The 13,699-nt window shown below is 39.7% G+C and overlaps 1 protein-coding gene across 49 annotated transcripts in view; it reads left to right on the top strand.

Moving 5' to 3' along the window:
* LOC138813404 (protein FAM114A2-like) overlaps positions 1-13,699 on the top strand; it is a 185,365-nt gene that overhangs the window by 51,418 nt on the left and 120,248 nt on the right. For 30 of the 49 annotated variants that reach the window (XR_011367801.1, XR_011367790.1, XR_011367784.1 and 27 more), the window contains one exon: positions 5,816-6,011. The exons of 5 other annotated variants lie outside the window; for them this stretch is intronic. Coding sequence is in view for 14 of the 44 variants with exons in the window: in XM_070001814.1 (XP_069857915.1) it covers positions 5,892-6,011 (120 nt within the window). In the remaining 30 variants the exon portion in view is untranslated. Of the gene's footprint in view, positions 1-589; positions 711-5,815; positions 6,012-7,556; positions 7,650-13,699 lie in introns of all 49 variants that reach the window. 14 more of the 49 variants (XR_011367796.1, XR_011367799.1, XM_070001802.1 and 11 more) reach the window with 2 other exon arrangements.

The raw sequence follows: 13,699 nt of genomic DNA on the forward strand, positions 1-13,699 counted from the left end.
ACTCAGCTCAAGGCTAGCACTCTACCACTTTAGCCACAGGGCCACTTCTGATTTTCTGGTGGTTTATTGGAGATAAGAGTTTCACAGGTTTTCCTGCCTGGGCTGGCTTTGAACCATGATCCTCAGATCTCAGCTTCCTGAGTAGATAGGATTACAGGCCTGAGCCACTGGCACCTAGTCTGTCTTCTTATATTTATATTCCTACCATCTTTTGAATTGACCATACTGAGTATATTCTCCACAGGCTAAAGTTCATCATCCCAAGTTGGCAGTTGCAGCACCAGACATCCCATGTAAACACAGAAACCAACAGAATGGATGATGAGACAAAATTGGGATTTGTTTGCAAAGAGGACTGAGAAGTGACCACTGAGGTGGTATCTATCCTTGATGAGAAACATATACCTTTTCTCTTTTGCTTGACAGGTTAAGAACAAATATCTTGTCATGGCATAATGAGATTACATACTGTGCCCTCAACTATTATTTCCTCATTTTATTTCCTTCTGCTCTCTACACTAGAAGGCCAAACAAGACCACTAGCTATTGTCAGAACTATGTACACCTCATTTTTACCTCCTTGTTCTAGGCAGGATGAGCCTGTGCCTGAACCACACCCTGCCCATGTGGCCTGCCCTGCAGCTGTAGCATAAGACAAAAACGGCTAGAGTCAACAGTACTAGCAGAGCCTCTCCCTTGTTCCCTCCCAAGTATGTATTTTGAAAACAATCTTTTTATTTTATTTTTTTAAATTTAATTTAATTTTATTTGTGAACATACTGTACAGAGGAGTTACAATTACGTGGGCAGGATAATGCGTACATTTCTTACCAAGCATTGCAGCCTCCTCCTTTGTTTACCCTTCACATCCCTTCCCAGCCTCCCCCCTCCCCCCCAATCTTTTTATTTTTATTGCAAGATAAATCAGAAAATATAGCTGGCACTGTTGGGTTATGCTTGTAATCCTAACTCATCAGCAGGCTGAGATTTTAGGATTAAGTTTCAAAGCTAGCTTGGGCAGGAAAGTCTGTGAGCCTCTTCTCTCCAACAAACCATCAAAAAGCCTGAAGTAAAGTGGTGGCTCAAGTGGTAGAGTGCCAGCCTTGAGCGAAACAGCTAAGAGCCAGTGCCCAGGTCTTGAGTTCAAGCCTCAGAACTGGCACTCCCACTCAGGATCCATCCAGGATCCTGCTTTCCCTTGATCTGTCAGCCCTCCTCTGCCTCCTCCAGTCTGTGACATTTCCACTGTCTTTTCTTTAGTATGAGCTTGACACTTTTGAAAAGGGCAGCTACTGATCCTGTGGGAAGCCTCCCAGTGTGACTTGGGTGGGTGTTTTTTTACTTTGGCTGGTCCTGGGATTTGAACTCGGGGCCTGGGTGCTCTCTTGGAGCTAGTTCTAGGCTATCACTCTACCACTTGGAGCTACAGCACCCACTTCTAGTTTTCTGGTGTTCACTGGAGATATGAATGTCACAGACTTTTCTCTCTGGGCTGGCTTTGGACCAACATCCTCAGATCTGAGCCTCCTTATTGGCTAGAATTCCATGGGTGAGCCACTGGAACCCAGCTAGGCATATTGGTTTCTTTGTTTGTTTGTGCCTAATTTTATAACTGAATGAGAAAGCTCAGTTATGTCATATCAATTTCTGGTGTCTCATTGCCTGGATGTATCTTTGGTCATCTACTTAAGGTGATCCTTGTCAGTATTTTTCAGGATGAGGCCACTGTTTCTTACATGGTAATTGGCAAATAATCTGAGTCTATAGTTCAATTGCAAAGAGATTTTCTTCAAAGGGTATCTCTGTGCAGGTTTAGCTTAGGAAACAGATGGGAACCAGATGCTTTGGTTGAGATGGACATGGGCCAGGTTGGTATTCCAGCAAGATCTTCTGCCTCATCTCTAAATGGCCCAGCTTGTGAAGTGCCTCAAGTTCTGTTTGAGAACCTAGCCTGATGTTGGAGATTTGCCTATAAGCTTTTCTGCAAGATAGTTTCCTTCCAAACTGACATTCACAAAGTGAGTTAGCTTTAATAGGCATCAGCAGTGGCTATGTGCTGCCTGGGTGCATGGTATTCCCCAAGTTGAGGTCGGCAGGAGCAAGGTGCTGGTAAGCCTTGATTGCTGAGAAGGGTAAAGGAGGGAAAAGGCAGCCTGATGGTAGGAGTGAGAGACACAAAGCATATGCATTTTGGTTCCTTAAAAATATGAATCCCTTTGGCTTATTTTTTCTTAATTTACTGGCATATTTCTCTTTTCCAATTCATCATAAAGTACCCAGAAAACTTAGGAAACCATTAAATAATGCAATTGCACTTTCACCTACCTGTTATTTATTTATGTTTGCTGCGAGATGATGAATTTATTGAGAGTAGAGTATCTACATTCCTTCTACTAATAATATTAACAGTATAAACAATATAAACTCTTTGTCTTCCATCCTAACACATTCTAGATGATCTTTTATTTTCTTTTTTGGTTGGTTCTGGGGCCTGAACTCTGGTCTTGGGTGCTGTCCCTCAACTCTTCAGCTTAGGGCTAGCACTCTACCACTTGAACCACAGTGCCACTTCGGGCCTTTTCTGCTTACGTGGTACTGAGGAATTGAACCCAGGGCCTCATGCATGCAAGGCAAGTACTGTACCACTGAGCCACCTGGCCAGCCCCTCTAAATGATTTTTAATCATGTAGATTCAAATTTAGATGGTGTTGACCAAAGTATAGAGATTTCCATTGTTTCCTGTTTCAGAGTATGTCTTAATATCATATGAAGTTAAATGAATTACATTTCTACAATGATATATTTTGTATGTATTACATATAGTGCATGCATTACACATAGTATACAACACACACACACACACACACACACACACACACACACACACACACACACACACACACACACACACACACACACACACACACACACACACACACACACACACACACACACACACACACACACACACACACACACACACACACACACACACACACACACACCCCTACAGCTTAGCTCCAAGGTATCTTAAAGTTGCCTTCTGATTTCATGCCTCGTGATTCTTTTTCTCCCCGGTATTTTAATGGCTCCAGGCAACTGGTATCATGTATACCTTTGAGCTTTCTCATGGATTGTTTTTATACCTTTGAACACTCTCTCTGGCATTTTCACCTGTCACTGTCTGATGTATGTCTCAATGGCAGGTATTTGCAGATGACTATGGGGCTAATCAAGTTAACATAAATGAGTGAATTGAATTCAAGTGCCAATTTTGAGGTACAGGAGCATTGCCTAAAAGGACCAGTAGCTATTTGGCATGAAGTAGTTATTAACCAGTCACTATATAGCCTTTGTTGCTAGATCTTTCAGTTTTCAAGGGAAATTGGACACTTGCACTTTTGTATGAAGACTGGTTTTTAAACATGGAACTCATTTAAAAGTTTAGGCACTATATAGATAAATTAAAAACATCTCTAGGCTAGATTTGACACTCCAAGCTCTAGACTTGTGTTTGGTTCTTTGTGTATGAATCATGTCTCCTGATTCAAATGGGTGTTTTCCTTTCTGTTAGCATTTTTGGTATGTATCTTAATTATAGTAGTGTGCTGGTCTTTCTGCCTTAGTTGTTAATAAGTTTTTAAAATCTGTTTGAAACATTTGTTGTCATATATTGGCTCTTTCCTACATGTAATCCATCTCTCTACAAAATAGTTTATACATACCTGTGTGTATGGGTGAAGGAGGGTGAAAGAGAAAGAGAGAGAGCACAAGAGAAGAGTGAAGGAAAGAGGAGGAAATACATTTATTCTCTCATGGTATTTGATTCTCCTTCTCTTCTTCTGGAAGGAATTAGATTGGGTAATTGAATTGTTGCTTAAAAGTTGATCTGAGGTGCAGGGAATGTGGTTTAGTAATAGTGCTTGCCTACCATGCATGAGGCCCGTTGTTCAGTTCCTCAATACCACATACACAGAAAAATCTAGAAGTGAGGCTGTCTCTCAAGGGTTAGAGTGCTAGCCTTGAACAAACAAAGCTCCAGGACAGTGCCTAGGCCTTGAGTTCCAGTTCCAGAACTGGCAAAAAAAATGTTAAAGTAGGAATTCAATGGATATAGCCAAATGGTGGAGCTCTTCCCTGGTATGTGTGGGGTCTTAAGTTCTATCACTAGCCCTGTAAAAAAAAAAGTAAGTGTAAAATATAAGTCAATCGTCATCTCTTTTGTCACATCAAATGTTCCAATACTAACAGAATTTTGGTATATTTATGATGAATATTTTTAATAATAGCAAAAGGCCCAGAATAGTGTTTTATACTTATAATCCTAGACACTCCAGAGAAGGAGATAGGAGGATTAAGGTTTAAGAGCAGACCAAACAAAAAGTTAGTGTTTCAGAGATAGCAAGCATGGTAGTGTATGCCTGTAATCTCAGGTACTTGAGAGGCAGAGGTAAGAAATTCATGGTCTGAGGCTTGCCTAGACAAATTGGGAAACGCTATCTAAAAAACAAAAGCAAAAGGATTAGGGACATCTTTTGTTCCCTAGGGCCACCACTATAAATAGGAAACAAAACCCTAAAAAACTGTTCTGACAGAAATATTTTTGGATAGATTAAATCTCTGGAAGAGTTTTAGTAGGAAGTGATTACTAAAGATTTTAAAGGATAGTCAGTAAAAGGGGAAATAGATAATGAACCTCCTCACAATGAAAAACTTGCTCAGGGAAAGACTCTAGGAAGACAGGAAAAAGATAAACTATAAACTAGCGTGAAATATTTGCAAGCCATATAGTAGAGGAATTAAATCTCCAATAAACAGTGTTCTCAAGTCTCTGTAGTACATAATGATAAAAACCAAACCAGAATGATTGGATAATGACCAAAAGATACAAATAAATGTTTCACTGAAGAATATATATTCAGCAAATAAGCACATAAAAGGATGCCTTTGTCCCAGCCGTTAGAGGAATGCAATTTAAAAGGCTCAGTGAGGTACCACTACATACCTATTTGAATGGTTCAATCAAAATAGTGACAACACAAGGTTGATCAGAATTCAGGGGAACTTGATTATTCATACATTGCCACTAGGAAAATGAAGTGATAGTTTACTTGGGAAAAGAATAGAATAATACCTTGTTTTGAGACAGTACTGTGGATTGAGCTCAGTGCCATGGCACTATCCCTGAGCTTTTTTGCTCAAGTCTAGCGCTCTACCACTTGACCCACAGTGCCAGTTTCTGTTCATATGTTACTGAGGAATCAAACACAGGGCTTCATGCATGCTAGGCAAACTTTCTACTGCTAAGGCACATGCCCAGCCTAACAGTAACATTTAAAACTAAACTGAGTAGCCCAAGAGAACGCTTTGGTTCCCATAAACACCTATACATAAGGTTTCTGAATCATCTTATTTCTGTGATAGTCCCAAAGTACATTTATACCATGGACTATTCAGAAACAATAAAAAAAGTCTTAATACAATAGAAGTTGGTCTGGAGGGACTTAAATGCTGTGTAAAAAATTCTTAACAAGTGGCATGCTATGTAATTTCATCTATACTTCTTGAAGTGAAAGAGTTTCAGTTGAAATCTGTTGAAATCTGAAGATTGGTGGATTCTGCCACAATGAATTATGCTTCAGTTATGGAAGCTGTTATTAGGAGAACGTGGGGGAAGATCTGTGCGATCTTGTCTGTATTAATTTACTAATGTTCCTGCCTGTGACTCTGTGAAAGTGTCAAAAGATTTAGACAAATAATGTATACTAAAAAAGCTGACCTCAATCACTTTTTTCCCTTGGGCTTTCTGATAAAGATGATCCTTGAGACTCCAGTGATAAATGAAGATGGAAACTGGGAGTCAGTGGAGAATTCTGAGTCTGTGAAGACTAATGAATCTGTTGACCAACATGCCAATCAAGAAAGTTAATGGAAGCTGTAGTGCCCAGTTGAAAAGACCAGATGTTGGGTCTTCCAGGAACCCTGAGACTGCAGAAGTTCTCCCTTTTCAGGTATTACAGACAGCCACTGACTAGAATCTCTATTTTTTTGTGGGTCATGGGGCTTTGAGCTCTGGGCTTGGGCGCTGTCCCTGTGCTCTTCAACTTAAGGTGAGCACTCTACCACTTGAACCACAGCACCACTTCCGGTTTTCTAATGGTTTATTGGAGATAAGAGTCTCATGAATTTTCCTGCCTGGGCTGGCTTTGAACTGTGATCTTCAGATCTCAGATACTCAGCCTCCTGAGTAGCTAGGAAAACAGGTGTGAGCCTCTGGTGCCCAGCTAGAATCTCTATAAAATATTGGGATTTAAAAATATTGGGGTTAACCTGGTACCCCTGGCTCACACCAGTAATCCTAGCTCCTGAGGATGCTTAGGTCCAGATGAAATGCAGATTCAATTTCCAAATTTCAGCAAAATGCTACACTAGAGGTATGGCTCAATTGGTAGAGTGCCAGTCACGAGCAAGCAAACCAAACGTGTGAGGCCCTGGTACAAGGAAAAAGAAGTTGGGGTTAAGAGACTCGAGCTCAATGCTAATTTAGGATTGAACTTCTTTACTTATTTTTACAACCATAAATAATAGTTTTTCAGTTCTATAAATGCCATCAGCAGTAATTACCTTTGCTGCATGGTGCCTACATGATGAAAACATGCAAGTGTCTGTCAGTCAAGCAGTGCATTAAGCAAATATTATTTGGTTCCCCATACTTTGGCTAATAATTAGATAACTTACGTATATTATACTATTGCTCTCTAATTTTTCATACTTTATTTCTTTTTTTTTTTTTTTTTTTTTTGGGGGTCCGGTCGTGGGGCCGGAACTCTTGGGCCTGGGCGCTGTCCCTCAGCTCTTCAGCTCAAGGCTAGCGGTCTACCACTTGAGCCACAGCGCCACTTCCGGTTTTTTCCTTTTTGCTTATGTGGTGCTGAGGAATCGAACCCAGGGCCTCAGGCATGCAAGGCAAGCGCTCTACCACTGAGCCACCTTCCCAGCCCTTTCATACTTTCTTGTGTCTTCCCTCCCCCGCTCATTTACTGGGACAGTAGGAAACTTTCCAAAGATATATCCCAGGCCAGATGGGGATATTGGGGCACCTGGAACAAGTCCTTGCTCTCCTCAGGCTCAGCTACATTAGCAACTGTGTGTAAGATCATCAGTCATTTCATGACTGTCTGTGTTTGTTTACATTGTTACAAGGGACTTTGTTAATAAATCTCCTTCTACATTTGTTCAAGGGATTTATTGTTTGAAGACAAGTGATCATAAGATAGATGATAGACATCGCATGTAGAATTGTTAGCATTTTCGTATTAGAATGAAGTCTAGGAATTGCTATAAGTGTCTGTTCTTTAGTGATGTTGTATCAGAGTTTTTGTATAAAAAATGTTATACTAAGGAGATATTTCCAAGGATTAATAACCCTAATTGTTAAAAATAAACTGTCTTATAGCTATCATGATTTTAGACACATGGACTTTGATATTACATTTTTGAAATTTAGTTTGTTTAGTTTGTTTAATGAAGAGCAACACATTTTGATTTTTCTCTAGGACAAGATACTTCAAATATCATGGAAAAGGCAGAGACTTCCCTTGGGATCCCTAGTCCCAGTGAGATTTCAGCCGAAGTCAAACATGCTGGAGGTCTATATATGGAAACATTAAGTCCTAGGATACTTTGGATTCAGTAGCTAGCTTGTGCAATTTTGATACTAAGGACATGGGGACATTCTACAGGTGTGGTGTGTTGTCTTGTGAATCCAGCTGCCAGTTAGAGATCTGTGTCTTGGAACTGCTGATATCCCTCTACTCTGCCTCTGAAGTAATTTCAAGGACTTCTACGTATTAAAATTACATTGTCATATATGTTGAATATAAGAATTGCTTAGCACTTTGTTTGGCAACCAGGGCTAGGTGAATTTAAATCTGTCAGGACCAAAAAGTATTTTTGTTCATTTAAGGCTATTTTTTTGCCTTTTGTTCTTTGTTTGTTTGATTGTTTTTCTGCCTTTTGTTTTTTGATAACTGGGCATTGAACCCAGGTTGTTGCACTAGCTAGACAAGGTTTTGCCATTGAGCTGAGGTACATTCTAGCCTTTTTTCTATTTTCTTTTTGGCATTTTCTTGATCTACTGAGGGGCATCTGAGTTGGTTCCATATCTTAGCTATGGTAAATAATGCTGCAGTAAACATAGTTGTGCTGATAGCTTTAGGATGGTCTTGTTTGTGATCATTTGGGTATATGTCCAAAAATAGGATTGCTGGGTAATAGGGGAGCTCTATGTAGTCTTTTGAGGAACCTCTATACTACTTTCCAAAGTGGTTGAACAAGTTTACACTCCCACTAACAATGCAGTAGGGTTCTGTACATATCCCCTCGAGCATCTGTTGTTATTAGAGTTCTTGATTCTAGCCATTCTAACTGGGGTGAGGTGGTATCTCAATGTTGTTTTGATTTGCCATTTTTTTATGGCTAGGGTGGTTGAGCATTTCTTGATGTGTCTATTGGCCATTCTTATTTCCTCTTCAGAGAAGTTTCTCTTTAAGTCTTTAACCCACTTATTTATTGGGTAGTTGTTTCTTTGAGGATTTGTTTTTGGAAGATTTGATTTTTTGAGTTCCAGGTATATTTTAGATATGAGACCCTTGTCTGTTGTATGGCTAGTGAAGTACTTCTCCCCATCCATGGGCTTTCTATTGATCTTGCTAACTATGTCCTTTGCCATGCAAGAAGCTCTGCAATTTCATGCAATCCCATTTGTCCAATCTTTCTTTGATTTGTTGTGTTTCTGGGTCTCTTTTAAGAAAAATTTGGCCTGTGCCAAGGTTTAGTCTTGAAAGTTTGTATTTATCAAAAGGAAACCTGCACTTCTAATCCATATGGAAAAATTTTGAAGACCAGTTTGTTTTCTTCATCTCTCATAGCCCTTATTGTTTCTCATTTAATACTCTGTGCTCATCTCTATCATTTTTCTCTGGAAGGAGATTTATTCTACCTGTCTTTCTCCATCTTCAGAGTTATATTGCGTCTTGGCATACACACCTATCAGATACTAATAGGTTCCACTATCACTACTTGTGAATACCTAAGAGAGAATTGGATTGACCTACTTTCGGGTCCATAGTGCATGGGTCAGTAGAATGGAGAGATAACTTCATGGGACATGGCAAATTACTCCATATATGAGGCACTGTTCTTAATGATGCTTGCATAAGTGAGGCTACTTTGTCTGTGACTAACACACTATGTGTTTAAAAATGAATTTATTTTTCTCCCTGAAGAACTCTACAAATAGAGTATTGCATGTTATTTTGGCGAATGTAGGGGCCTGGTATCTTCACTTTTATTTGTTGGGTTCTTTATGATTTTGTAATTGTTGTCAGATCATGCTGTGAGTGCAGGTATGGTATTCTCAAACAGATAAGCTCAAATTCAGGAGTTACAGAGACAGGAAGTTTCATTTCTCCTCATGCTCCCAGCAGCTAGAATGGTTTAATGTCTAACTCTGATGCTTTGAGATGTTGGAAGATTAAAGTGTTGGCATTTTCAGAAATTTTTTATCAGGAATTGCTTTTAGTGGGCAAGGAAAACAGGAGTTAGAAGTATGTTTGGATAGTAAACAGCAGTGATTTCATAAGACTTGAAGGATATTTGTCATTCAGAGCCATGTTTTAGAAGGGGAATAAAAATCATGGAGAACCCTGGGAAGAGTGGCTAGTATTAATGTCTTAAAAAGTTAGAGAGTTAATGGATCATGAATATGAAAATCTAAGGAAAGGAGATAGGGAGAATACACCTTTTTTTATACCTTTGAAGACTAGCATGGAGAACAGAATTTAGGTTGTGTTTACTTGTGTCTCATGAGTAGAGAACTCCCACTACTCAGTGGAAGTTTTATGGACTTAGATTTTAGTTGAATATTAAGTGTACCAGAATAGAATGGGTGGCTTTTTCATCCTAACGTCTTTCCCATCTAAAATTTCTAAGCATTAATTTCACTGTGAAGGAAAGTATACCGGAGATGGGTTTTTTTTAGAAGTTTGAGATAAAAGATACCAATGAAATCACTTGGTATCTTTTTTGCAATTTTGTCATGTTCCTTTAAGGATGTTGTCTTCTGCTGTGTGTGTGTGTGTGTGTGTGTGTGTGTCTGTGTGTGTGTGTGTGTGTGTGTGTGTGTGTCTGTGTGTGTCTGTGTGTCTGTGTGTGTCTGTGTGTCTGTGTGTCTGTGTGTGTGTGTGTGTGTGCGTGTGTGTGTGTGTGTGTGTGTGTGTGTGTGTGTGTGTGTGTGTGTGTGTGTGTGTGTGTGTGTGATGTTCCTGGAGCTTGAAGTCAGGGCCTGGGTGCTGTTCCTGACCTTTTTGCTCAAGGCTGAGTAGCTAGGATTATGGTTGTCAGCTACCAGTGCCCGGCCTCTTTCTTTTTTAATGTGTATGTTCTGGCACTAAAGCTTGAATTCCGTCTTCACAGTCTACCTTGTCTCCCTCCTCCACAGCTGGCACTTGAACCCTGCCTCTGGTTTTTGCGGGATAAATAAACGGAGATGAAAGTCTCACAGACTCTTCTGCCCTGGTGGCTTTCCATTGTGATCTTTAGATCTCAGCCCAGAGTAGCTAGGACCATAGGCATGAGTCACCAGTGACCCTGTCCTGCTTTCCCAATTCAGATTCATACTTAAAAACTTTTTAACTGTTACTAAAAGATACTGGTTACAGTTATATAAGTTGGGTAAAGAGTTCATTTCTTTTTTATCAGTCATGGACATGAACTCTGGGCCTGGGCGCTGCCTCTCACCTCTAGAGCTCAAGGCTAGTTAATGCTCTACTACTTGAGCCACAATGCCACTTCTAGTTTTCTGATGGTTTATTGGAGATAAGAGTCTCACAGACTGGCATTGAAGCACAATCCTCAGATCTCAGCTTCCTGAGTAGCTAGGATTACAGGTGTGAGTACATTTCTTTTTGGACAGTGTCAACATTTCCTTCTCTGTTAGGCTTGTTTAGAGGGAGTCTAGTGTGGCCTTCAATCTTTTTTTTTAATTTTTATTTTTTTATTGTGATTGATTACATAATTTCCCCAATTTCAGAGTATTGTGGGATAGTGATGCTGTTAAAGTCACAAACACACTCTAACTTTCCTGGAACAAATCGTCTATTACGGTATAACATTTATGAGTTCTATGAGCTTTGTGATACAGTTATTTCTTCCGCATTGGGTGGTATGTACATTTCTTTTGTTTTGCATAGTATCAGCTGTTCCCTCTTTCCCATTTGTTCCCTCCCTCACATAGCTGTCATTAAGTTGCTTAGTTCATTTTGGTCAATGTCCTGTGCAGCTGATGGGTCCCGCTGTTGTATGTTTTCCCCTGATTCCCTCTAGTTCTGTGTCATCTTCCTGGTTCTCCTCTGGTGTACACATATATACCATACATGTGATCAGCAGCATGGAGTTATTTAGTAGTGGTTTGCCCAGATGAGTGGAAGTTCTTTGTTTCTTAAGTCTTGTTAATTTTGTTGTATCACCTAACATTTTGGATTTAACATCCACTTATCAGGGAGACCATACACCATTTGTCTCTTTGCTTTTGGCTTACCTCGCTCAACATGATTTCTTCTAGCTCCATTATTTTGTCATTTCTAATGGCTACATAATATGCCATTGTGTATAGATACCACAATTTTTGGATCCATTCATCTGTGGTGGGGCATCTGGTTTGTTTCCATATCCTAGCTATTGTGAACAGTGCTGCAATAAACTGGAGGTGCATGTGTCCTTGTATACTGGTTCCTGTTGTTCAGGATAGATGCCTAGAAGTGGTATGACTGGGTCTTAAGGGAGGTCAATCTTTAGCTTTCTGAGGACCCTCCAGACTGCTTTCCAAAGTGGTTGTATAAGTGTACATTCCCACCAGCAGTGTAATAAGGTTCCTCTTTCTCCACGTCCCCTCCAGCATTTGTCATTGGCTGATTTGTGGATATGGGACATTCTGACTGGGGTAAGGTGGTATCTCATGGTTGTCTTTATTTGCATTTCCTTCACCACCAGGGATGGTGAACATTCCCTCATGTGTTTCTTTGCCATTTTTATCTCTTCATCTGAGAAGTCTCTCTTTAATTCCCTTGCCCATTTAGTAATTGGTTTGTTAGGTTTGGGAGGGATTAGTTTCTTTTTTTTTTAATTTATTTTTTATTGTGAAAATACTGTACAGAGGGGTTACAATTACATGGGCAAGATAATGAGTACATTTCTTATCAAGCATTGTAGCCTCCTCCTTTGTTTCCCCTACCCATCCCTTCCCATCCTCCCCCCTGGCCCCCTCACCTAATCCTCCCCGCCCCCCCAAAGTTGTAAAGTTCTTTTTTGACATAACAATTTGTACTTCTCATTGTTGCGACGGGTCCTCCTGTATCCTCATTTAAACGACTTGTTTTTCCCCTTCCCCTGGGATTAGTTTCTTGAGTTCCCTGTATATACTGGATATTAACCCCTTGTTTGATATATTGCTGGTAAATATTTTTCCAAATTAGTTGGTTGTCTTTTTAGCTTGGTTGCGATAGCTTTAGCTGTGCAGAAGCTTTTTATTTTAAGGTAGTTCCATTTGTCGAGTCACTCTCCCAATTTTTTGTGACTCTGGGACTCTGTTCAGGAAGTTTCTTCTTGTGCCTATAAGTTCAAGTGTCTCTCCTACTCTGTCCTGCAGTAGTTTCAGAGATTCAGGTTTAATGTTAAGATCTTTAATCCATTTTGAGTTGATGTTGGTGCATGGTGGTAGGCTGGGGTCCACTTTTAGTCTTCTGCATGTGGCTGCCCACTTTTCCCAACACCAGTGGTTGAAGAAGCTTTGTTTCTTCCATTGTATGTCTTTTAGCCTTCAATCTTAAGGACTAGTTTATCTTTACTGCTGCGCCCTGATTCCTCTGAATTCACTCTTATTCCTCAGGTTTTCAGTGAAATCTGTTCACTTTGGTTGTTTAAAAAACCAGATGTTTCAGCATAGCTTGAGCTATGGGGATTGTGTTGCTTACTACTTATGCTAGTTCTTCTCCCAACTGTGTGATGTTACCTAGTGTTTGAACAGTGTATTACTCAGATACATACAAATCAACACATCTGTAGATTCTTGGAACATTTTACTTATATAGCTGCATCCTCTGAAGTTTTTTGACTTTAAAGTAGTAGCTGCTTCAGCCTTCCTTGATGCCAGACTTTATCCCTGACTTACATTGCCTGTGAGTGTTCTGTTGTCTGTAGGTTCTCCTCTGTGTGTTGGGGTTTGGAACTTTTCTCTAGGCAGAAAGCCCAGCTGTGGCGTTGACTTTGTTTCTCTTTTCTCCTGGACCAAAGTGTTTTTTTTTTTTTTTGTCTTTTGTGTAGTATCTAAAAATAGTTCTTTCTTCTATTTTGTCTGGTTTTCTAGTTGCTGTATAGGAAGGCAAGTGTAGAACTTGAAAGCAAAAGTTCTCTCCATAATAGAGTGTTTGATATAATATAGTTAAATTACTTGGTGTACTAGTTGATCTAGTATAAGATTTTTAAAGGTAAACAGAACTAATTATTCTTGAAACATACTCATCTTTGTAATGTATATTGATTCCCATACTAAGAATCAGCATAGTCTTTTAGGACAAAGTTGAGCTATAATTTTCATACAGTAAAACTTTTTTTCTGCAATATGCCTTTGTGTTGAGAAATA

The sequence above is a fragment of the Dipodomys merriami genome, unplaced genomic scaffold (assembly GCF_024711535.1).
Source record: "Dipodomys merriami isolate MVZ:Mamm:240054 unplaced genomic scaffold, mDipMer1.0.p SCAF_599, whole genome shotgun sequence".
Lineage (NCBI taxonomy): Eukaryota > Metazoa > Chordata > Mammalia > Rodentia > Heteromyidae > Dipodomys > Dipodomys merriami.